This window comes from Trachemys scripta, chromosome 5, assembly GCF_013100865.1.
Source record: "Trachemys scripta elegans isolate TJP31775 chromosome 5, CAS_Tse_1.0, whole genome shotgun sequence".
NCBI lineage: Eukaryota > Metazoa > Chordata > Testudines > Emydidae > Trachemys > Trachemys scripta.
The window spans coordinates 2,278,248-2,304,103 of record NC_048302.1 but is presented as its reverse complement, the minus strand read 5'-3'; the positions used below and the strand labels follow the sequence as shown (position 1 = coordinate 2,304,103).

Sequence of the window (25,856 nt, the reverse complement as noted above, 5' to 3'; positions counted from 1 at the left end):
AGGAATGGAGTGGCATACTGTTCTAGACACATCTCAAGGACAGAACTGAAACTCTAATCCCGTTTTGCTGGAAGGATGTTTTCATAACCAAAGTGTGTTAGGGTTATCATCCCCCACTTCCTCCTCTTGCTTCCCACATTTCAAGCCAAGAACATCTTGTGAAACTCAATGTGCTTCTGGAGCTTCTGAAACTAAAAGAGAAGAGTGAAGCATGAGCACCATACGTTTATACTGTGTACTCTATATTACCTTTATAGCACTGTAAATGGTACTTTACAAACTGTACAAAAAGACTACCATAGATCCCTTTCCTTGAAGAGTTGAATTCATTCCTGCCCCAGACCTAGTACCAGCAAAAGGGCAGCAGTTTGTGCCACCTCCATTGGGGCTACCTCAGGACCACCCTACCTTGCACCCCTGCTACAATGAACAGAATTACTGGGCGCACCTGGCCATGCCCACTCCCAGGGCCGGCTCTGGCTTTTTTGCTGCCCTTTATCTCTGAAGCGGACGACTTCTCAAAAATTGTAGACCAGTGTTATTAGTCGTCATGGATAATGGGAGGAGAGTTTGTCCTTTCAACTGTGATGCTGCGATAGCCATTCCTTGTTGCTTCCTCAGTAGGCAGACCTTTCTGCTGGATGGATTACTGGTCTTCCCATGGAGGTGAGATGTGCATCTCTTCAAGGAATGTTTGTGATTTAAGCTCATGACTGTCTGATATTGAGGAGCAATAGAGAGGTGTGTCCTGTCCTGACAAGCCTGTAGAAGAGAGCGCCCATCATTGTTCACATTTCTCTAAAGAAAGGAGACATATATTCTTCCTGATTTAAAATATATATATTTGATGTTGATTCTTTTTCAAATGGCAGAGAGAAGGCAAGATGTAATGGTGATGTGGGGGAGGGTTACCAAAGGGCAAAATCTTTTGCTTTCCAATTTCCCAGTAGCCAAAGGTGGGGCTCACCCCCACCCTTATAAAGCTGGGTGGGAGATCCTGTGCAGCTAAGGAACTAGGCCAGACAAACTCCCTTTATGCTAAATTATTTGTATGACAACTTCTAAGCACTTGTTGCTGTGTATATTTTCCGCAGGAAGGAGTGGTGCAAAAGTTCAGGCATCTTCATTATGGCAGACTGAACGCTATTGTGTCTCACTGCTTCTGCTTGTTTGTTCATTCACTGAAATGTTGTAGTCATGCCACATATTTCATAAAGCTATAAGCAAGTGAAAACGTCTTGGAAATCTCAGAGAGTAGCAGTCCAGAAAAACATGTTTTCTACAGTGGATGTTGATTGATTTTATTTTTAAATGGAATTTGGGATTTATTTTTTCCTATTTTGTTTAAATATACATAGTATTTAAAAACTAAAATGGGGCATTAGAGGAGGACATGTAGGCACAAGGGCAGGGAAAGCCAAGGTGGCGATGCAGGCTGGGAAAAGCTCTGTAGAGCCATGAGGTGAGAAGGAAGAGTTTTAAGCGGAGGTAGAGATAGAGGTGAAGGGAATGGAGGAGCAGCACCCACAGCAAGAGAACACTCATATAGAACAAATTATACAATCTGAGCGAATGTCCTCTTGCGTTGTGTAAAAACTAGGTCCTGGGGGGAGATGTGTGAGAGAGAAAGAGATGCCACCAGCGTAAGTGCCAGCAATACTCACTCAGGTGCCCATCTCCTGTTACCCCCTCCAGTGGGCAGGGCCAATAGAGTTTAAATAAAATGCCCCCTGTGCACTATACTTAGCCTCCAGGATGAGGAAGCTCACCCTCATCTACTCTGCTCCCACACCACACCCCATTTTTCCTCTTGCACTGGGGGAGCAGGAACTAGCCATGTGTGCTAATGGTGGCAGGATTTGGGACCCTGCTCTTATTTAACAGGGTTTGCATTTTGTGCTTCCCAGTGGGCATTTAAAAGGTCTGTGTTCCCCTTTGCCTGCCATACTGGTTGATGCAGGGTCAGCCTTTATTTACTCAAAACAACACAAGCATGATAAGATTAAACGACTTCCCCAAACATGCCCAAGCCAATACTGTTTGAATTTCTTGCATCTTTGCGTTTGAATACTCCTGTTCTGTGGAGATGCTGAGTACCCTTTATAACCACAGCAGAAGAAAATTTCACAAACACACTTCCATTTTTGCTACATGGCTGGATTTTGTGTGTGTGATAAAGATCAATTTCACAATAGCATCTATCAGAATATTCAGTGTTTGAAGTGCATGGGCAATGCACTTGAATACTTATTCTGGATTTCACAAGAGATTACGTGCAGACCTGGTAAAATAACTTGGAAACAAAGATCTTATTATAGAGAGGGTTACATAAGTATTAACATGCAAAATACTTTTTAAGATGCACATATTTTCACCGTGGATTTATTTCTAAGGGAATAAAAGTTCATTAAAATGCTAGTTGACAAAGTTGACAAAATACATGCCCAGCTGAGCTTTCCATATTCATCAGTGTTGTGTGTATGGCAGCTATGATTGAAGCTTTTGCTTACAGTGAGATCCCCTTCAGCAACTGGGGAGTACTTTGACAGTTCTTACTTCTTGGACAACAAAAGGAAAAAGCCAACACTTGAGTCTGTATAATTTTCCCTGACCTTGTCCTTGGGACTATGTCTCTGTGTTGCTTGTTTTCTAAAATCCTGTAATCTGAAGTTTGTAGTGCAACAATGTCCAGTAGTTGTCTGATGAGTTGTATTCTTTGTGCTAAAGTAGCTAAGTTGTGTAGAAAATTTATTTCCAGAGAGACTGATGTTTCCTGCTTTTAAACCAAATGAAACTGGAAATGTTTGTGAGGAACAAGAATGGAAATAACCCTCACTGGAACCATGCTAAGCAGCTGCAGGGACAGAGAACTGAATCTGCATCAGCCTGGGTAGTATCATGCTCTCCTGGGATAAAACAGGCGAGAGTGGGGGACAAAACTCAGTAAACAGAGGTTCACCTTCCCAGGTTTCCTCTTTTGGGAGAAGTTTAGAGGAACATAACCTTCTAGAGCTTTGGAGCCAGGAAGTACTCTGCTCCCAATCCCTTCATATTGCATTGGGCTTCTCCTCTCCTCATGGCAGCGCAGCTCCCTCAAAGACATGGCAGCATTGAAGTCCACACACAACTGTGTGACAGAACCCCACTAGGTATTAATGCTGCTGACAGCCCAGTGAGTCATCATTCACAAAGATAATCTAAAATCACTCACTAGCCTAGCCATCCAGGATTCAACGCTGCTCTTGCATCATCAGAATAACGCTTTGTGTGCCCTGCTTCAAAGTCACTCGCTGCTTGGCTGAATAGAATAGCAGAGCCAGAGCTGTGTTTGCTGTCGCTGCACTCTGAGACATCCTGCAATTGATACTGTGAGGGTTCGTGTCCCTGTGTTGTGTGTCTCGTCTGCTCCATGCTTCTGCTGTCCCCCTGCTATTCTGATCCGCACATGGTAGCGGCCGTAGACTGAAACTGTGATGGGGCGGAAGTGCAAACATGATCCAACGAAGGACCCAGTTCCATGGGAGTTTTGTCATTTATTTTAATAGGTGCAGGATCATGCCCTAATTCCTGCTCTCATGAATCCTGATGCTAAATATACTGTAAGAATATACTGTCATACCACTGCATGGTATTAGTCCTCCCCAACCACGAGCACATTTTGGAGCAAAATAAATGCTCGCCTCTGCGCCATGCTTTGAAATTACATGAAGTAGGCAGGCAGCAGAAATTCCTTCTTATCAATGCACTTGAGGTCAGGTAACACTGAGTTCGGCTGGTGTAACATGCAGTGAGCCAGACAGCAGAGTCCAGCTCCCAGCTAATCAACAGTCAGAAAACACTAACAGCTTTTACTCTTTTTCATAGTTTCTCTTATGGAGCTGTTTTCACTCAGAGCTGGATGGCACTGTGCAAATATACTTATCAAAAAGGTGGGCCCTGCTCCCGTTCCCATCAGATCCCATGACAGTTCTTCCATTGGTTATTTCAGAGGTTCTCAAACTTCATTGCACCGTGACCCCCTTCTGACAACAGCAATTACTGTATGACCCCAGGAGGGAGGACTGAAGCCTGAGCCCTGCCCCCAGGTGTGTGGGGGGGGCTAAAGTCGAAGCCCAAGGGCTTTAGTCCCAGACAGGGGGCCTGTGATCTGAGCCCCAGTGCCCAGGGCTAAAGCCCTCGGGCTTCCGCCCCAAGTGATGGGGCTCAGGCTTTGGCCCCATGCCCCAGCAAGTCTAAGCCTGTCCTGATGACCCCATTAAAATGGGGTCATGACCCACTTTGGGGTCCCGACCCACAGTTTGAGAACCGCTGGGTTATTTCACTGGAAGGGGGACTGGCCATCCGTAGCCATGTGTAAATCATTGCTCAGGGAAGGCCAAAGCCTGATTAAATCAATCACACAAGGTGTCCTCTTAAGGTCAGTGGGACCACACAAACCCTCGGTGCTGTGTGAGGCGTTGCAAGACATTAGCTCTCTGTATATAGGAGTTGCCTCAATCTGCCACGTACGTTGACCCTGACATTATTGGCCAGTTTTCCAAAGGGGCTCAGCAGCTCCCTTTGAGTAGAAATGGGAGCTGAGCGCTTCTGATAATCCGACTCCGGTTGTGGGGGCTGAGCGCTTCTGATACTCTGGCTCTGTGGTGATCAGAGCCAAGCAAACAACTAATTCATGAGATTGTGATAGGAATAAAGTGTGAGGGTTTTGGACTTGAGGAGGGAAGGGAAGGCATTTTTTTCGTTATTTGTCTTTAATTATAGTTAAAACTCTTTCTCCCAAAGATAGAAGAGCTAGTAAAACTAAGCACTGACGTTTTAAAATAAATCTAGAGTAACACATACCAACTCTTTTCAGTCATCAGAAGAAATATTCTGTTTTGCCATTAATGAACATATGCAGCTTTCTAATAAACTATGAATGCTGTGGAGAAAGATAAAAAGGATAACCTCTCAAGGGTTCATTTGGTTACAGACAGACTTTTTACCAATTTATGCTTGCCAAACACCCAGCTAGAAATATGTAATCCTTGGGGACTTCTGCTCTTGTCATCCTTTAACACATTTTTATCAAGTAATGTGCCCTTTTTGGCTCAAAGCACAATAATAGTTTGTATTCAGAATGTGAATGCTACAATTTCAGAGGACTTGCTCATGATGTAAAGCAAAATTAGAGCATTATGCTGATAAATTCCGTTCTCCCAATTCCAATGATTTTGGACTAATGAAAATCCCAGGTAACCACCCCAGTGTACAGTGCTAACACAATGTCCTTGGGTCCCATCTGAGCCCTTTACTAAGTCCTGAATTCCACCCCAGCTGGCTAGCAGATAGAAGGTGCACCTGTGGTTCCAAAAAGCATTAAATAGCAGGGAGCTTTTAAAAATCTCTCCACATATTTCTTCTGAAATGGACCACAGTGCCTGAGCCCCTGTGCTGCTGAGTTCCCTCTGCTCCATTGAGGTTATTTCTTGTCTCTGGGAGCTCCCAGGGCTCAGCCCCTCACAGCAGATGCACAGCACCTTACAGGATTCAGCCCCAAAACTGCATAACTAAGAAGGATGTGACTAATAAAGAAAATGACTTCAGAGCTGATTTAAGTCACTTCTTGTAAATATTTAAACAGAGGTTACATTTGTTTTCCTTTATGAAGGGAAAATATGCAGGGCCTGTGAACGGGACACAGTTCAATAATACAGCTAAACAGCTGTTTCCGTCTCACACAGGGCTTGATTCTGATCTGGCTGGCACTGGTTTTACTATGCCGCCTGAATGGAATCATCCCTGATTTATGTCTGATGAGAATCAGGGCTCCTACATGTAGATTATCCATACATAGAAAAGCAAACTTCTTTCCTCTGTAGAAAACATGCCTTTCCTGAGGTAAGAGAACAGAGATCTTGTCGTGAGGATTGAAATCGAGTAGGACATGGGTTAAATAAAAGCGGCCTACAATCTGAGCTAAAGGAAGCACTCTGCTCTGCTTTCTCAAGGCCTGAAAGTTGTGCTCTGCTATTCCATTTAGATACAGGCTAAGGGAGCTGCAGAGGAAGTATGCTCTGCCCCTGCAGTAAAGGTTGTATGCTTTTGGCTCTTTGCAGCCTCAGGCCATGCCTAAACAGGAAATCTTGGTGTTGCAGTGCCCTAGCATGCTTGTGACACACAATGTGTCCGTACACAACTGCTTCCCCATACTCCTCATCACTGGGATTCTGTTTGCTCTGAGCAAGGCTAATCACTGTTATCCATACCAGGACAGAACTGGTGTAGACAGCAAGGAGGAGGTAGGTTTCTGCAATACAGGGTCTCATGGGAGGAAGAGACTAGTGGGGATCTTTGGAATCCTCGCAGGAATAGAGGACGATCTCTGTTGGGCAGGAGGTCATTCATTCATTTAGCACAGCTGTCCTCCCTTCTAAGGCCCTACACAACTCTTCCCCTAGGCATTTAGGCTTTCATTATTTCCTGATCCTCATGTCACTTCTCCATATCCCAGCAGCCCCAGGGAAATGGGGAGGGAGGCTTGGGGTTTACCAGCTATCTCAAGTACTAGCTAGAGATGGATGCTAAAGACAGATTCCCCAAACAATTCCAGGGACAGTACCCTACCAAGAATCCCAGCACCATCCTCTCTCTTAGCAGTTCAAGGAGGATGTCGCTGGGTTCTCCCCCGCTGTTGCCCCCCTACTTTTCACAGTGGTCTTTAGCTAGTAGGTTTAGTTTGGGGGTTGATGGAGGTAAACAAAGGGGAGAGTGCTGGGGTAAGGTAGGTAAGAGAGAACAGTGTGAGAGAGATGCTGCAGGGAGAATGGGGAGAAGAAAGGAGACCATATAGGGGAAGAGGTAGAGAACGCAGAATGGGAGATACAAGGAGGTGAAGGGAGCAAGAGAGCATGGAGAAAACAGATGCTGGTGGCAACTCTGGAAAAGATGCACCCAGGGCCGGCGCTTCCATTTAGGCGACCTAGGCGGTCGCCTAGGGCACCAGGATTTGGGGGGGCGGCAATTCAGCGGCGGGGGGGTCCTTCCGTGCTCCCGGTCTTTCTATGGCAATTCTGCGGCAGATCCTTCACTCACTCCGGGACCCGCCGCCAAAGTGCCCCGAAGACCGGGAGCACGGAAGGACCCTCCCGCCCCCGCCGCAGAATTGCCGATGATGACTGAGAGCGCGGAAGGACCCCCGCCTAGGGCGCCAAAAACCCTGGCGCCGCTCCTGGATGCACCATGATCTATTAAAGGAAAGAAAAATGTAGTGTGAAGCCAGGATGGGGAAAGAAGCTCTAACAAAAGCAAGAAGTGCAGTAAGGTACTCCTACACAGTACATTGACGAGACCGCTTGTGGCCCAATCGGCATACAGCTGTGGCCCATGTGACATCCTCAGGGCCATACATGTATATATGTTGTGGATGTAGCCCACATAACACATAGATGTATGAACTCTTTGGCCCAGTTCATAGTCCTGGGGGCAAGCTGGTCTCTTTTATGTTTGTGTGTTCAATGCTGAGCTCACAGACAGCCCTTAATAAATAATAATTGGATACACTGGTTAGTGGAGGATCTTGGCTCACTGGGCTAAAGTTCAGATGAACTATATACCATGGGATTGATACTCCCTTAAATTCCTAGCCCCTTCACTCCAGTCAGCCGTTTTTTTGGTTTTTTTTTTTGCTGGTACAAAGTGCTTCACTTCCACATTTCTTCGTGCTAGCTCTGGAATGAAAACAAAGATAAACTTTTCAAGTTCCCGTAGGTCAGTTTAAGATAAATAAGAGCTACATAAATATATAATTGCTGGAGCATTCCATCCGAAATTAGCTATAGACAATGCTATGCCAAGGATTTTTTTTTTTACCCACTCCTGTGCAAAGCACAAGTTGAGATTCCTAGGGAAGGGTAGGCTTGTTTATCACTACAGCACTTGCCAGTGCTTTTGTGGCATGTCTGTGCTAAATTCCAGCACTGATTAATCTTTAAAACTCTAGATGGCTTTGTTCTTATTGGACTGAATCTTGCAAGAGGCTCTCATTCTGGATGCATGTTCTTTTAATTAAAAAAATTACTTTAGTCATTTTTCCCAATTCTAGAAGATTAAAAATACAGTATTTTTTTCCCATGTTAGGACTGTTCTTTTTCACCTCCCAGCTAAAAATAAAGGATTAGGGCATGATCCTGAGTGTATTAGGGTCAGAGGGGCTGAATGCCCCCAAACCCTACTGCCTTACAGTCTCAGATCTTTACTTTTCAAAAAATATTAGGAAGGGACATGAGACAATATTCTACCTCTGTGTACAGATCTCCTGTGGTTATTAACGAGAGCTCTACTGTTGGAACAAAGGTGGAGATTGTCAGCTCTTTGGGGCTGGGGCTGTCATTTTGTTCTGTGTATGTACAGCACCTGGCACAATGGGGTCCTGGCCCATGACTACGGCTCCTAGGCCCTATTGCCGTACACATATTAATAAATACAGCCCTTCAGTGGACTTTTGGTGTTGAGCATGCAGCGTAAACAGCGTAGGTGAAAACTCTTTAATCTTTTCTCCTGAAAAGCAAAGATGTCCATGTTTCCCCACCATATATGAGAGTGCTGAAGACGCAAGCTTGGTACACTAGCATTTTGGTTTTGATGGTAAGCTTTGAGTTGTTCCAGGCCCTTTTAGTTAGACAGCTAAAGGTGGTGGCAGCCTTTCCAATGCAAACGTTTAGTTCTTCATCCAGTGAGAGGTTGGTGGTCACTGTAGAACCTAAATAGCTGAACTTTTGGCTGGTTTGTATTTAAGGTGATTGAAGGATCTTGTGGAACACCCTGTCCTAATACAACCATTTTCTTAATACTGATGGGGAGAGCAAAGGCCTGACAGGCACTTGAAACAAACTCCGTCCATGAGTTCTTGTAGTAGATCTTCATCGTGGGCTAGGAGGGCAGCAGTGAATAGAAGTTCCCTGATTAGCACCTTTTTGACTTTGGTCTTTGACTTAAGTCGTGACAGGTTGAAGAGTTTCCCATCCAATCTTGTGTGGAGATACACTCCATCTTTCATGTCCTTAAACACACAGTTCAAGAGTACCAGGAAGAAGATTCCAGAGAGTGTAGGGACTTGCTTCACTCCGCTTTTCATCTCAAAGCTGTCCGAAGTGAACCCATCAAACTGGACAGTTGCTCTCATGTTGTTGTGGAATGAATGTATAAGACATAACAGGGTTGGTGGGCATCCTGTCTTTTCTAGTATTGCACATAGACCTGCTCTGCTGACTGTCGAATGCTTTGGTTAGGTCCACAAAGGTACAATGGTCAGTTTTGCTCTCTGCGCTTTTCTTTTTTCAACACCAAATGGCAAGATAAAGTCACCAACACAGAGGTTCTTCAAAGGGCAAATTTACCAAGTGTGACAGCCCTGCTCAAGCAAAGACGACTGCGCTGGCTGAGCCATTGAATAGGTTGGAAGACAGATGCACACCCAAAGACATGCTATACGGGGAGCTATCAGAGGGAACAGGAACAATAGGATGTCCCAAGCTTCACTATAAAGACACATGCAAGTGAGATATGAAGTAATTTGGAATTGATCCTGACCAATGGAAAATCCTGGCAAGTGATCATAGCAAGTGGCACCATCGTCTCCATCAGGGTATCAAAGTCCATGACAGGAGCTGGCTCCTACACCTTGAAGAGAAAAGAGCCTGTAGGAAGCAAGGAGCTCCCAACCAAGATATTTACATATGCAAAAACTGCTAAAGATCATGCAAATTTCCGATTGGACTATTCAGTCCCATGAGACATTGCAAACTATCTACATCATAGGCTGCAATTCCCACCATCTCTGGTAGATGAAAGGATGCCAACAACTCAGTAGACTAATTTTGGGAGGAGCAGGTTCAGCCACCCTTGCTCTGCAGAGTCTCATTAATAGCAGGGAGGGACACATGCTCCTCTTCAATGTGTGGCAGGTATCAAAACATGACAGAAATCCTTGTGCATTACCCCCCAAGGGGAAATGAGCCTAGGTGCTCTGATGCCATAGTGAGAAACATATCATAAATGCCAATACGCAGATAATGGGTGGGTTAGCATAATGCTTAAAAAAAGACCAGTGGTTTGTCGAAAGGTGAGAAATCATGGAGGGTGGGAGTCCCCCAGGGAAGCTGCTGGCTGCTCAGTCTTCAGAAAATCAGTCCACTTCTTTAGCTACCTAAATATAGACTTAGGAGCCCAACCTTAGGCTCCAGTTTTTGAAAATCTTGACCCTCATGGGCACACAAATTAGAACAGGCAGCTAGCCAGATATCTAGCTGGCCATAGCTGTACAAGTATAATTGACTTGTGTGCATACTTCCAGTATTCACATGCTCATGTATGCCTACATTTAAAAGTTTGATCCACCTGTCAAATCATACTGCTCCCCACCTGTTCTAAGACTCCCCCTCCCCCTCTGCAGGGTGTGTGTTTTTGGTAGTTTTGCTTATTTATTCTTCCATGGCCAGTTGCAATTATGACTAATTTTTTTTGTATACGTACCCGCATGCAGAATCTGAACTCCAGTGCTGGCTGGATATATAGGGGCTTAAATCAATTTTTCCACAAAGGGGCATTATTCTGATTTCATTTATTTACACTTACATTCATTGTCTTCTGGATATATGAAGTAATTATTGTTTTCTTCATAACATTTTCAAGCACATGTTGCTGTATTACTTTAGTAACAGCTCAAAGCTCTGCTTTAATATCATGCAACATGGGCTGTCGTGTTCTATCAAATATCCTTGAAATGTCTATCTAAATTATTCCCTAGTTTTCTGACCTTCAGTGGATTATGACTTTGATCCAAACATTGTTTCAAATGCTGAAATCATGCAGATACACATTTGCTGGTCTACTGCTTTGTGTTTTTCCACTGTTTATAAAAAAAAAAATCTTATTTCACCTTAAAGGTGTTCAGTTATTTTCACAGTGTTTAGGTTCATTGACACTTGGTATGTTTATGGTTTTTATGGTCGCTTTGCTCAAATCTTATTAGAGGAGCTGTTTAATATATTATTTGGCCATTCAGAGTTTGGTATGTTTCTAGTTCACTAGTCAGCATGACTCCGAGAGCCCAGAGAAATAGCCATTCTTTAGTGTACGTAGAGGGCTTATGGACCTCGACTAACAAAATGCCACATGTTATTTGTAACATTTTTTCTCAGAATCTGGAATAAAAAAATAGTTATTATGGATTGAAAAACAACTCTAGTTTACTTCAGCTAATTCCCCCAGTGCTTGTAATTGCCACCCCTGGGAAGACTGTGCTGTGTTCAAGAATTTCTCTAATCCTTTGTTGGGCAAAAGGTTGTCTGAGACTCCTGCCTAATCCTAAATTACTGAGTAATGATTCTAATCAGGATGCGTTTCTGAAACGATGCTCACTTTACCATGAATAAATGCGCTCAGATCTCATGCCTCGCCCTCACATTTCCAGCCCTGAAATTGCAGGCTTCCTAAATTCTTTACAGGTTTAGGCCTCTTTCACAAAAGAGCTGTCAGAGACAGAGAAAGGCTGCCTAGTAAATTGTATCTGGCTGCTAACAAAGTGTTGTTCTGTCTGGTGGTTCATTCAATGTACAACAGGTGTATGGACTGTGTAGCAGCAAAAGTACGTACAATCCTTAACCTTCATCTGCAAACCTTCAGCTTCCTGAGAAAGGTATTTGCAAGTCTTTACATACATAAGCATCTTGGGTCTCTATTACCCCACATGCCCTGCAGAAGCTCCTCCGTAGCATGCAGGCCAGGGTTTGGGGTCAGGCAGAGGCCACTGTCCACAGCATCTTACCCCCTTCCCCCTCCAAGCCCCACAGGAGAGTAGAGGGTACATAAATGCCGACCTTTTCATAATTCTCCCCCTAGTCTGCAGAAACCCTCACCCCACGAAGAAGGGGCAGCGTGGTTATGGGCTGTCAGTGGGGTTTGAATCATTGCTGCAGCATGGCCCTGACGGACCTGAGTTACCCACTGCATTTCTGTGGGAGGGTGGCAAGTCCCACCCCCCTGAGCTTAGAATGAGGCAGAAACTCTATCTAAGGTCCAGGCTTGCAGCGTTGGCCGGGGTGTAGCTAGCATAGTGGGACTGTATAGCCTTTCGTGAGGAGGATACTAGCTAAATGTAACAGGATGGAAATGTTCCACTTAAGTCACACAGCTTCATGGAATTAGGCTATCGCCTAGAAACAGCAGGCATGTCTTGTTCTATGAAAGACAACAATATGACACTGATTTATAGAGCAAAAATAGCCCTGACTACTAATACTGCAGATTACTCTGCTGAGGTATCCAGCCTGCACTGCAGACTTCATATTCTGTGTGCTCTACAGGGTGCAACAGACTCTGGGGAAGAGCACACAAAACATGAGGCCTATTACTGCAAGCCCTCTGCTGGGAGACCTCCCACTGACTTCACTGTGAGTCCTGCACATCAGGGCCTTGTGGTATCAGCCCATCAGGTCAAAAGTGCAGTGTAAACTACATGTGGATTATCCCTGCCTAAAGGCCAGACAAAAATGGGGCCCCATTATGCTAGGCTCTGTACAAACACTTAGAGAGTAAGAGTCAAAGAACTCAGTCTAAATAGATAAGACCAGATGGAGGGTAGGAAGGGAATATAAGAACGACCATACTGGGTCAGACCAAAGGTCCATCTAGCCCAGTATCCTGTCTTCTGACAGTGGCCAATGCCAGGTGCCCCAGAGGAAATGAACAGACCAGGTAATCATCAAGTGGTCCATCCCCTGTCACCCATTCCCAGCTTCTGGCAAATAGAGGCTGGGGACACCATCCCTGCCTATCCTGGCTAATAGCCGTTGATGGACCTATCCTCCATGAACTTATCTAGTTCTTTTTTGAACCCTTAGGCCCATGTCCTCAAAGGCTCCTAACTTTCATTAAAATCAGTGGAAGCTATGAGCCTAAATACCTTTGAGGAGCTGGACGAGAGAGAGTAAGTGACTTGCCCTAAGTCACATGGTAGGTCAGTGGCAGAACCAGCAATAGAACCTTCCCTGCAGGCACCATCCCCACAGCTCCCTTTGGCTGCAGTTCCCCATTCCTGGCCAATGGGAGCTGCAGGGGCGGTGCTGCAGGCAGGAGCAGCCTGCGGAGATCCCCTGTTCCCACACTCGCCTGGAGCTACAGAGATGTCCTGGCCACTTTCAGGAGCAGCTGGGGCCAGGGCCAGGGCCAGGACAGGCAGGGAGCCTGCCTTAGCCCCACTGTGCCGCCAGACTTTTAGCAGCCGGAGACTGCGATTGATTGGCAGAGGCTTCGATCGCGATCTACTGGTTGGTGGCCACTGCTGTACAACATACTGTGATGGCTTGGCTAGGCCTGTCAGCTGTGGTAGTTTTTCCCTAGACGTGGTGATAAAGCTCAGAGATTCATGATATACAGAAAGGGTAAATGTATCTGGAGCTCTGCAATGTGTGTGAAATATAGAATTAGGCTGCAATTCTTGTGCACCCAAATCAATGGGAATTTTGGACGGAACAGGAATATAATGTGGGAATAGAAGGTTCTCATAGATTGGGTTGTTAAGATCTTCAGAGAGGGAAAATGTTACCCCTATGTAGAGTGCCTGCACCATGGCTATGAACCACCTAAATCCCACTGTTTCGTGTTGTGAGCCCTAAAGTGGTGCTGATGTTTTTTGTGATATTTACCACAAGATGGTAATGTCTGTGCATAGATTGCACTCCTGGATTTCAAAATGGGAGTTAAAGTTTTTGGGCCTGCAGCGCCTCACTTTGGGAATCTGGCTTGTATAAGGGCTGCAGTGTCACTCTGACTGTTCAGAAACACAGAAGTTGGAGCCATTCATGTTTCTTCTTGTTTATCTGTTGCAAGCATATTTTATTAGTTGGTGGGTTGTTTTGTTTGTTTGGTTTGGTTTTTGAAAGTCCATCTGCTCCTGAATATAATTTGATTGCTCTCCTACACGGATCCATGGGTCACAGTTTTAAATAGTTATATCAAGATCTGTAAGCAAGCCCAAGTTGTTCTAATCAGTTCCAGCACAGGATGCCAGACTTGTTACCCGCCTCTGGAAATTTAAAAGCTGACGACACAAAAGAATAAGGAAAGATTTTGCATTGATTTGTGGTATGGAGCAATAGAAGTGCTTTGAGTGTGAAAACATCACTGCGTGTTTTCATCGTTTGAAGCAGCATTTTGATTTCAGATTTGTATTAATGGCATTGCAGAGTAAGATGCATTTGTGGGTAGCTCTGGGCCCCATCTCCTTATGCCCCTTCCCCTCTTTGTCCTTTCAGCTCTGCCCAAGTCAGAGAACTAGCTGTCTTCTATATGTCCTTCTGCCACTGTGGTGTGTGATTCTCATCAAGCCATTTTCCATCTGCCCCCTGTGCCTCCCTGATCTAGTCCATCTTCTTTCTCTTTAAAGTCCATCAAAAAACATCCCTTTCCCAGCAGCCTATAAACCGTAGACCTCTGTGCAAAGAGTATTAACAGAATGGAGTGCACACAACACTTCCTCTCCCCTGTCCCTCTCCAGAATGTCATGCAAAATCTAGTGGAATAAAAACCCCATGTAGCTAAGAAGGCACTCAGAGACTATTGTGATAGGAATGGAACAAGAACCTGAATAGAATAAGAAAATATGTTCTTTTCTGGTTAATTACTTCCTTTTATGTCTAAATATCCCATCCTTAGTCTATACATTGTCTCTTTAGATTGTAAATTCCTCAGAGCAGCAACATTGTTTTCCTGTTTGTACATAAAGGGCTAGATTCACAATAGGATTTAGGTACCTACCTGCCATTTTAGGCACCTAAACTCACTCAGCACCAAAGTTTTTGCAATAAAAGTACCCTGGGCGCCTATGTTTTTGCTTCTGGGCATGTGCAATGTTGCTCCACTCTAGGCATCCAGATGCCTATGCTCCAGTGTGATTAGGGTGACCAGACATCAAATGTGAAAAATCGGGACGGGGGTTGGGGGTAATAGGAGCCTATATAAGAAAAAGACCCAAAAATCGTGACGGTCCCTATAAAATCGGAACATCTGGTCACCCTAAGTGTGATGCATGAACTGGGGGAAGATAGGTGTTCCTCTGCCTCAGTCACCTGTGGGGTCTGCTGCAGGTGTGCACAGAGGCTGCTTACCAGGTCGGGCCCCACACACGAGCTCATACAATATGGCCTGCAGGGGAGGAGGGCCTCCTGTTAGCCCCATGGTTGAGGTACTTAGCTGAGATGTGCGAGACATCCCCTGGTTCAAGTCCCCCCTCCACCTGTGGGGGGAAGAAATTTGAACAGAAATCTGCTACCTCTCAGGTGAGTGCCCTAACCACTGGGCTATGTGATATATAGGTGGGAAATTCCTTCAGTCTCTCCTGTTGAAGCTGTTCCACTTTGGATTAAATAATTAAAAAGAGTCATTGTGGGAGAGAGCAAACATGAGAGTGATTTTGTATCCCTGTGATTAGAGCACTCCCCTGGGAGATGTTATTACCCGGGGTTCCCTAATCCCAAAGCTCTTTAGTAATTTTACTGTCTGCGAGGCAATATCAGGAAATAAACCAAGGGAGATGCAGTACCTCTGTCTGCTATATGGTTGGCATAAATCACACAAAATCAAGTGCTTTTACTTAAAGCCTTCACTTTATTAGTCTCCAGTACTCTCAACAGAATGCCTTTACTCAAAGGCTCTGCTTTATTTAATCTCAAGCACATACAAACACAATATGATATAGAGCACCCCCCAAACAATACTTACCCATAGTCTGGAGGGATCTTGACTGGTCAAATGACAAGGTTCTTGGGAGGCCTGTCACTGTGTCCTGGAACCTGGGCAGCTCAACATGCAGAACAAAGAAGACAGAACAACACGTGGAGATGAGTGTTCAGCTCTTGAAAGCTTTAAAAGGGATGTGTCAGCTTAAAAAGCACTCCTTTGTCTGAATTTCTTGCCTGATATCATTGCTGGTAACACCTCAGGTGTCTAGAACCAGAGGCAGGCAGAACTTTCTGAGTTCCCAGGAGGTGCTTGACCCCCCGCCCCAGACGCCACCCCCACTCCACCTCCTCCTGCCTCTTTCAGCTCCCGCTCCTACCCCTCTCCCCAGGGCCTCCTGCATGCCACTGAACTAATCACCGGCGGGTGGAAGGCACTGGAGGGGGAGGGGAGGAGGGAGGAGCTGATCGCTGAGCACCCACTATTTTTTTTCTGTGGGTGCTCCAGGCCTAGAGCACCCACCGAGTTGGCGCCTATGTCTAGAACCCACCAAGATTAGAGACAGAACCTGTGGTCAACGTAGTTATCCTGTGCATTTTAGATCAGTCAGTACAGCCAGACTCACTCGTTTCCCACTGTAAGGCTGGATTGTAAGCGTCCAGTCCAGCTGAGTAAGGGGTGAGCCAGGCAGGAACCAAACTGTGACTCAGGGTATGTCTACACTAGGGTTATCATCCGTCCGGGTTTCCCCGGACATGTCCAGCTTTTTCAGCTTTAAGTGGCCATCCGGGGGAGATTTCTAATAAAGTAGAAATGTCTGGGATTTCCCCCTTCCCCTCATGCAGAGTGCGACGCGGCTGATTGGACGGCTGGGCCTGATTGAAAGCCACTCGCAGCCACTGGGGCCTCTAGCAGCCAGAGACCCTCCCCCGCTCCCTCTTTCCCCGCAGAGCAGTGTGGAACAGTGTTTGGGTCCATGTGGAACCCATAGCTCTCCCTCTGCCGGGTGAGCGGGGGAGCAGGGCAGGCGGGGGGGTGCAGAGGCTGCAGGGCGAGGAGGAGCAGGGCAGGCAGGGGCACAGAGGCTGCAGGGCGAGTGGGGAGCAGGGAAGCACTTAGCAACCCCCAACCAAGATCAGAGCGGGAGGGAGGAGGGGGAATGCGGGGTGCTCAAAGGAGGGGGCAGAGTTGGGGCAGGGACTTTGGGGAAGGGGTTGGAATGGGGGCGGGGAAGGGGCGGAGTTGGGGCAGGGGCGGGGCCGGGGCCCCGTGGAATGTCCTCTTTTTTAAATGTTTGAATATGGTAACCCTACTCTACACTGCAAAAAAAAAAAGTGTGTTCTTAGCTCAGGTTAGCTAGGTTAGCACATTAAAATAACACTGAAGACTGGGCGATTTGGTTTTGAATTTAGGTTAGCAGCACAAGTTCAACTCCAGACGGCCCTGTAGGTTTTAACTCACTCTGCTAACCCAAGTTAAACCCCAGATTGCTGTGTGTTCACCCGGACTTTGGCCCTGTCCCCCACTCCACTCCACCCGTGCTCCACCCCGAGGCCCTGCCTGCCACTCGCTCCTCTGCCCTCTCCCCGCTTCATCCCCTACTCACACCTCTCCCTCCCACCCGCTGCTCACTCCTCTGCACCCCATCTCTCCGTGCGAATGGTGTGTGGAGCTCCGGGGAGCGGCTGAGCACAGTTTGACTATTTTGAGTCCTTTTTTTAAACTGCCTAGATTTCAAGTTGACCCTTTCCCTTTTTGAGCCTTGCTCTGGAAAGAGCAAGTTGAGGGTGTTGAAAACAAAACTGGCAGATGCTGTTTACAAAAGACTGCTTCTCCATATAAAGTCATTTCTAAGTGAAAACGGCTTCTTGGCAGCTTGTGAAATTAAACGGAAAGGTTATTTTTAGATGCAGATTTTTGTGAGTGTTTGGGTGCAAAATAAAATCAAAACCCATCATGAAAATAGAGAATTGCCAGCTTCCTGCTTTTGTTCCTAGATTTAATTTTAGCTGATGCTACTTAGAGCCCTGGAAGCTTGGCTGGAGAGCAGCTAATCTCCTCATGCATTCGGGGCATGTGGCAAATGATTTCCACTTCCTTTAGGTTGAGAGTCCACTTATATATAAGTTTGCAATGTTGTAGCCATGTTGGTCACAGGATATTAGAGACACTATGTGGGTGAACTAATATCTTTTATTGGACCAACTTTGGTCAGTGAAAGACACAAGCTTTCAAGCTTACACACAGCTCTTCTCCAGTCTGGGAAAGGTACTCAGAGTGTCACAGCTAAATACAAGGTGGATCAAATTAAGCATAAGGAGTTATATCTTGCAAGAGACCATTCAAGGTGAAGTGGCCCATTAACACGTCTGCAGTCATAGGACAAAGAAGGGTTAGTGGGTTATAGATTGTTGTAATGAGCCATAAATCCAGTGTCTCTGTTGAGACACTGAAGATTTTTAGTGCCTAGCAAAGTTACGAATTCAATCTGCCAGGCTTGTCTTCTGGAGGTGTTGTGCAGGTTTTGAGGATGAGGACTAAAAGGTCAGATATGGACTGATAGTTTTGTGAAAAGTGTTTGCCAGTGGGTGATATGGTATTTTTGTCTTTTATTATTTTTATGTGTGAATTCATTGGAAACCATAGTGATTGTCTGGTTTCATCCACATAGTTGTTGTTGGGGCATTTGATGCAGTACACCACATGTGGTGATGGGCATGTGTAGGACCCATGGATCTTGAAAGGTGTGTTGTGGTGGTGTATTAAATTAAATTAAATTAATGGAGATGTCCTATCTCCTAGAACTGGAAGGGACCTTGAAAGGCCATCAAGTCCAGCCCCCTGCCTTCACTAGCAGGACCAAGTACTGATTTTGCCCCGGATCCCTAAGTGGCCCCTTCAAGGATTGAACTCACAACCCTGGGTTTAGCAGGCCAATGCTCAAACCACTGAGCTATCCCTCACCCCCAGTATTGATCATTGTAGCAGTGGAGATATGTCTGCAGGTTTTGCATCTGTTGTTCTGGCAGGGTTTGGTGTCTCTTTGAGCTGGTGAGTCTTGGTCTGCAGGGAGCTTGCTTCTGAAGATGAGCTTGGTGATGTTATGAGGGGTTATTTGAAGGCCAGAAGAGGAGGTTTGGGAAAGATTTCTTTCAGGACATGGTTCCCATCAAGTATGAATTGTAATTGTTTAAAGATACTCAATGTGGGTTCCAGTATGGGGTGGTTGTGCGATTGGTGGGGGTGGGAGGGAGCTTCCTGTATTGAAGCAGGTTCTCTTGGGGTATTTGTATGTGCGATCTACTTTTTTGGTGGAATATCTTTGTTTGATGAAGGACTTTCTCCTCAGAGCATATTCTGTGGTATCTGGGTGTATGGCTGTAGAGAACAGATTTCTTGGTTTGTTTGGGGTGGTTACTGGATCTGTGAAGCTAAGTGTGGCAATCTATGAATTTCTTGTACATAGTTGTCTAAAAGTTCCATTGTTGAAGCTGATCATGGTGTCCAGGAAATTGATGTTGGTGTGAGAGTGTTCCAATGAGAGTTTGATGGGTCGGTGGTGGCGGTTGAAGTTGTGGTGGAAATCTGTGCGGTAGTTTAGGTCGGCTGTCCAAAGTATGAAAATATCCTTGGTGTATCTCAGGTTTGTCATTGGTTTTATGGTGCATTTGTCCAGAAATTCTTCCTCAAGGTGGTTCATGAAGAGGTTGGCATACAGGGGAGCCTTCCTGGTACCCTTGGCTGTTCCCATGGTTCGGACAAAGTGTTTGTTGTTGAATGTAAAATTGTTATGGGTGAGGATGAAACGGATGAGTTGGTGATGTGTTTGAGGTGGATATCTGATGGTTGCCCATAGTCTTGTAAATATTTGAGGCAGGCAGCTATGCTGTCATTGTGAGGGATGTTGGTGTATAAGGAAGTGACATTCTGCCTGGGATCCCTTGTTTGTGTATCTTGAGATGCATGTAGAAGGTCCATGAGGTGGGTTCATGGGAGATGAGATTATAGAGTTTCTCTTGGAGTGATTTGGGAAGGATTTGATTATATCCTGTTATTCCTGGGTGTATTGTGGTGTGGGGTCTTCTTTGACTTTTTTACAGTAGATGGTATCTGAGAGTTGTTGGCCGGCCTCATTGATGTAGTCAAAGTTGAGGACTATGATGGCGCCCCCTTTGTCTGCTCCTTTTCATCACTATGTGGAGGTTGGATTTCAGTGACTGTATAGCTGTCCTCTAGGCAGTGAAGTGATTGTGGTGGATGTGATGTTTGTTAAGGATTTCACAGTCTATTATATTTCCTGAAGCAATCAATGTAATAATCAAGTGTGTGGTTTCATCCATTGTGGGGTGTCCAATCAGATGATTCTTTTTTCTTATGACTGTCGATGTGGACCTGGTAATTGTGGGTGGGGTCGTCATTGTTGTGAAAGAATTCTTTGACTGGAGTCAGTGAAAAAATTCTAGTTCTCCACATGTTAGTACGGTATCAGGTTCTTTGATGGGGCAGAAGTTCCGTCCCTTGGAAAGTACACTTTTCACAAAGCTTTCACTCTATATCTGACCTCTCAGTCCTCATTCTCAAAAGAAACCAGCATAACACCTTAAAAAGACGAGCCTGGAAACTTAAATTAATAACTTTGCTAGATACTAAAAATCATGGAATCAATAAAGGCACTGGATTTATGGCTCATTACAGCAATCTGCAGTCCACTAATCCTTCTTTATTGTACAGCTTCAGAGGTGTTAACTGCCCACTTCACCTTGAATGGTCTTTTGCAACTTTCTGGGGCTGGTTCTACACTCACTTGCACCTCAGTGAGTCATTTACACACACACAAATGAAAGTGGTAGTGTTTTATCCCCACTTGAGGCTCACCTTGGAGTGTTATGAACAGGGATGCAGGTGGTCAGACTCCATAGTCAGAGCAGTGATGGTCAGAGCAAGAGTTGGGAGCCTGGAACTGGAGCTGGGGGTCAGTCAGGAGTCAAGCCAAGGGTCGGAGCTGGAGTCAGTAGCCACGGGTGGGGCATAGAAGGTGGGATCTGGAACAAGCCAGGAAGGCAGGAATCAGGAATAAGACAGGGCTCAGGAGTCAGGCAAGAAAGCAGGTCCAATGTAGCAGCCAGCTAGGAATTCACCTCAGACAACTTCTTGTGCCTCCTTCTGGCTTAAATAGCAAATCTGAGCCAGTCGGAGAGGCTGGATGTCTCTTCCAATCAGGTGCTTCATGAGCGGTGCCTCTGGTGAGCTAGGGTCCACCAGCCCACACTTCCTGCTGGTATATGGAGCTGCCAGGTGATGGCAGCTGTCTGAGGACTGCCTGGGGACCCACAGACCTGGGTTTGAGACCCACACTCCTTCACAGTCAGGTGTGAAACAATTCCACAAGGAGTACAAGGCAGTAGATAATCAGGCCCGTTGACCCAAATTCATCTCTGATATAACTCCACTGGCATCATTTGAGTTATATCAAGGATGGATTTAGTCCAGAGGATGAATTCTGCACTCAGCTACATGCCTGCAGCCCCATTGACTTCAGCTGCAGGTGAATGAGGGCAGGATTTGACCCTCTATATCTGTGTGTACCTACAGTATACAGGAGATTTGCATGTGGATTTTACCTATGCCAGCTACACTTTCTGTAGGATGCTGCTCTCCTGATATTTTTGTCTTTGCTTTCATCTGGCTTTAAGTGATGTTAATACTGATAGTAGTTTCAAACTCTGGATTTAGTCAGACCTTGAGCCAATGTTGCAGATAACGTTCTTACAATCTCTGTATAAATTTAACAATTGGTGGTGGGGAGGGATGAAGGTTCAAACAATAAACACTGCTAAGAAATAACTACATGTCATCCTGTCCCCCTCTCCAGCCCTAGGAGTGAGCTGGAGAGGGGGACAGGGTAGCAGGTAGGGGGGGGTAGTTGCTGAATTAAAATTAAGAACATAAGAACGGCCATACTGGGTCAGACCAAAGGTCCATCAAGCCCAGTATCCTGTCCTCTGACAGTGGCCAATGGCAGGTGCCCCAAAGGGAATGAACAGACTGGTTATCATCAAGTGATCCATACCCTGTCACCCAATCCGAGCTTCTGGCAAACAGAGGCTAGGGACACCAATTCCTGCCCATCCTGGCTAATAGCCATGGACCTATCTTCCATGAATCTATCTAGCTCCCTTTTGAACCCCGTTACAGTATTGGATTTCACAACACCCTCTGGCAAGGAGTTCCAGAGGTTGACAGTGCTTTGCGTGAAAAAATACTTTCTTATGTTTGTTTTAAACCTGCTACCTATTAATTTCATTTGGTGGCCCCTTGTTCTTGTATTATGAGAAGGAATAAATAATAGTTCCTTATTTACTTTCTCTATACCATTCATGATTTTATAGACCTTTATCATATCCCCCCTTAGTTGCCTCTTTTCCAAGCTGAAAAGTCCCAGTCTTATTAATCTCTCCTCATACGGAAGCTGTTCTATACCCTTAATCATTTTTGTTGCCCTTTTCTGAACCTTTTCCAATTCCAATATATCTTTTTTGAGATGAGGCAACCACATCTGCACGCAGTATTCAAGGTGTGGGTGTACCATGGATTTATATAGAGACAATATGATATTTTCTGTCTTGTTATCTATCCCTTTCTTGCTGATTCCCAACATTCTGTTAGCTTTTTTGACTGCCGCTGCACATTGAGTGGATGATTTCAGAAAACTATCCACAATGACTCCAAGATCTTTCTTGAGTGGTAACAGCGAATTTAGACCCCATCATTGTATATCTATAATTAGGATTATGTTTGCCAATGTGCTGCATGGGCCACAGCAAGTAAAAAACTTCATGTTCCCCAAAGACAATGAAAATAGAAGTTTCCATTCAACACATTACTGGTGTGAAATCCCCAATGGTGACAAAGTGGATGAGACTAAGGTTAAAGGCCACCATAGATGATCAGCATCAAGAGAAGATTGCATCAGAGACTCTTTACTGGCAAAATGTTCTGAAAAGGCTCATTGCCATTGTGAGAATCCTTGCTACCCAAAACTTAGCACTGCGTGGCACTTCAGATCAGCTATATGTGCCAAACAATGGAAACTTCCTTAAAATTGTGGAGCTGATGGCGGAGTTTGATGCTGAACTCCAGGAGAATCTAAGAAGAATCACCACCCAAGAAATTTACACATACCACCACCTTGGAAAAACAATTCAAAATGAGATCATACAGTTACTGACAACAAAAGTCAAACAGAAGATTGTGGCAGATCTGAAGTCAGCAAGATATTACTCTGTTATTCTGGACTGCACACCTGACATCAGCCATACGGAACAAATGACTTTAATGGTGCGTTTTGTAACAACAACAGAACCTAGTGAAAATGTCCCTGCAATGGTGACAGTGAGAGAGCATTTTCTAGAATTTATTGACATTGATGATACTACAGGAACTGATATGACAACTGTGCTTCTTAAATAGCTGGAAGATACAAGAATTGCGATAGCCGACATGAGAGGTCAGGGCTACGATAATGGTGTCAACATGAGAGGAAAGAACAGAGGAGTGCAGACACGGATCTGAGAGTTAAAACCTCGAGCTTTTTTTGTCCCATGCAATTCTCATTGATTGAACTTGGTGGTCAGTGATGCAGCATCAGCTTTCTAGTGAGGCTGCTGAATTTTTTAATGTAATTCAAAGCATCTATGTATTTTTCACTCCATCAACTCATCGATGGCAAATTTTGAAGCAACATCTGGGACCATCCTCCCTGACACTGAAACCACTGAGTGCCACACGATGGGAAAGTCAAGTGGAGGCGATAAAGCCTATCAAACACCAAATTGGGAAGATAGATGTTGCCATTATGGAGGATAATGCTTGACAGGAACTGTTCATGGGAGAACAGTGGCAGAGGGAAATGGAATCACCAGAAACATACATAACTTCAAATTTCTGTGTGGCGTAGTGTTGTGGCACAACATGCTGTTTGAAATAAATGTTGTAAGCAAGACACTTCAAGGTGTTGACCTTGATATATCTGGAGCAATGGAACAACTGGACAAAGCAAAGTTATACCTATAGTCTTACTGGTCAGATGAGGGATTTCAAAACATTCTGAAGAGTGCACAATAGTTGGCAGAAGAACTTCATACTGAAGCTATTTTCCCACCCATTCAAGAATACAAGAGTCACCGAAGAAGAAGACATTTTGATTATGAGGCATGGGATAATCCCATAAAAGACCCCAAACAACAATTCAAAGTTTAATTATTTAACCAGGCGCTAGATTGTCCAATACAGTCAGTTGAAGAACGTTTCATGCAGCTCAAGGAATACAGCAGTATATTTGGGACGTTGTATGATATTCCAGAACTCCTCACTATACCTGAAGAAGACCTACACCAGCAATGCAGGGCACTAGAGACAGTGTTGACACATGATGACATGTGCAATATTGATGCGAGTGATTTAGGTGATGAACTGAAAGCCCTTTCAAGATACATTTCAGCAGGATCAACTCCAAAGGCTGTTCTGGAATATATGTGTACAAAAAAGATGACCACCCTCTTTCCAAATGCTTTTGTTGCTCTGTGCATACTTCAAACACTTCCTGTAACAGTTGCCAGTGGAGAACGCAGCTTCTCCAAGCTGAAGTTAATAAAAACACATCTACACTCCACAATGACACAGGAGAGGCTGGTCGGCCTTGCAACCATCTCAATAGAGCATGAGCTGGCCCAGAATGTGTACCTTCAGGAAGCCGTTCAAATCTTTGCAACTAAGAAGGCACGGAAAGCTCTACTTTGATTATTCAAACAGATAAAAATGCCAGTGTTTACTATGCAGACAAGAAAAGTTACATTTGCCGTTCAGGCATTTGAAAGTTAAGTGTTATTTAACATTTTTGAACAAGGCATTTTAAGTTGTTAGTTCTCCTTTTTTGAGGTAGGTAGCAGTGCCATGAGAGGAGTAGAACAGGAAGAAGGCAGAACTGAGAGCTTTCAAAGTTTTGGCCCAAGCGACGAGGCATGAGGGCATCATTTAAGCTCCCCGCCTCAGGTGCCAAAATGTTGTGGGTCGGCCCTGGTTTCAACCAGTTTGCCCGGTATTGAAGTGAGGCTTACGGCTTGTAGTTGCCAGGGTCACCTCTGGAGCCATTTTTAAAAATTTTCATCACATTAAGACATTAAGCCAAGCCACAGCTAAAATATGGACATAGTAATTTCACGTTTTGAAGCGTTTAAACACCAATACGTTGGCTCAGGGGACAAAGGATAGAATTAGGAGACTCTTAGGGAAAAATCCTACCTGTATATTGAATCCTAACAGTACAGAGCAGAAGCATGGTTGAATAGAGTGGGGACTTAGGAGACCTTGGTTCTGTTTCCAGTTCCGTTACTGGGCAAGTCCCATTCTCTCTCTCCTTCCTCTCCCACCCTTTGTCTGGATGGACTGTAAATTCTTTGTGGCAGGGATAGTCTCTTTCTGTGTGTTTGTACAGTGATTACCACAATGGGGCCTAAATGTTGGCAGGGGTCTCTAGACACTACTGTGATCTAAATGAATATTAGCCTGTGAAACAGTCTCCCAAAGGGTGTGGTGGAAGGACCTTTTCCTGAGATATTTAAAGCTAGACTCCACAGCATACTAGAAAATGGTTGGCTTTGGCAGGGAGATGAGATAGCCTATTAAGGTTATTTTTTTTTCATCTGCTACTTCTATTTTTACACAACGTAGACAAATAGCTCCATAAAAAGAGAAAGCGGAGCTACAGGCTGCCTGGTTTCTCTTCCAGAGTGAATGACATCACTAGAGCAATAACTAGCCACCCTCCATCACCACCACCAAGGCCAGTAATACCTGTTTGTTTTTAAAAATAACTAATTGTGTGAAAAATCCAGTGCTAGTTTTAGTGAGAACACTCTATCAGCTATGATTACTTTATTTCAGCTCAGAGGATATATTCTGTAGGCACAAAAGATGTAAAGCAAACCAGGTTACCTGATGGGACTATCTTCCTCGCTGTGCCCTACATTTGGAGGATCAAAAACCATAGTGAACACATAATTTAACATGGTTGAATCATCACACCAATGTAAGTCACATGAGAACAGAAGATTGTGAAGTGCAGCCTGCAGTTGTCCAGT

General features: G+C 44.9%; 1 protein-coding gene across 1 annotated transcript in view; it reads left to right on the top strand.

Moving 5' to 3' along the window:
- The first annotated feature begins 626 nt into the window (after window positions 1-626).
- Window positions 627-25,856, top strand: part of IGFBP7 (insulin like growth factor binding protein 7) — a 54,757-nt gene continuing 29,527 nt past the window's right edge. The window contains exon 1 of the mRNA XM_034771024.1: window positions 627-666. Coding sequence (XP_034626915.1) covers window positions 642-666 — 25 coding nt within the window. The 5' untranslated portion in view covers window positions 627-641. The remainder of the gene's footprint in view (window positions 667-25,856) is intronic.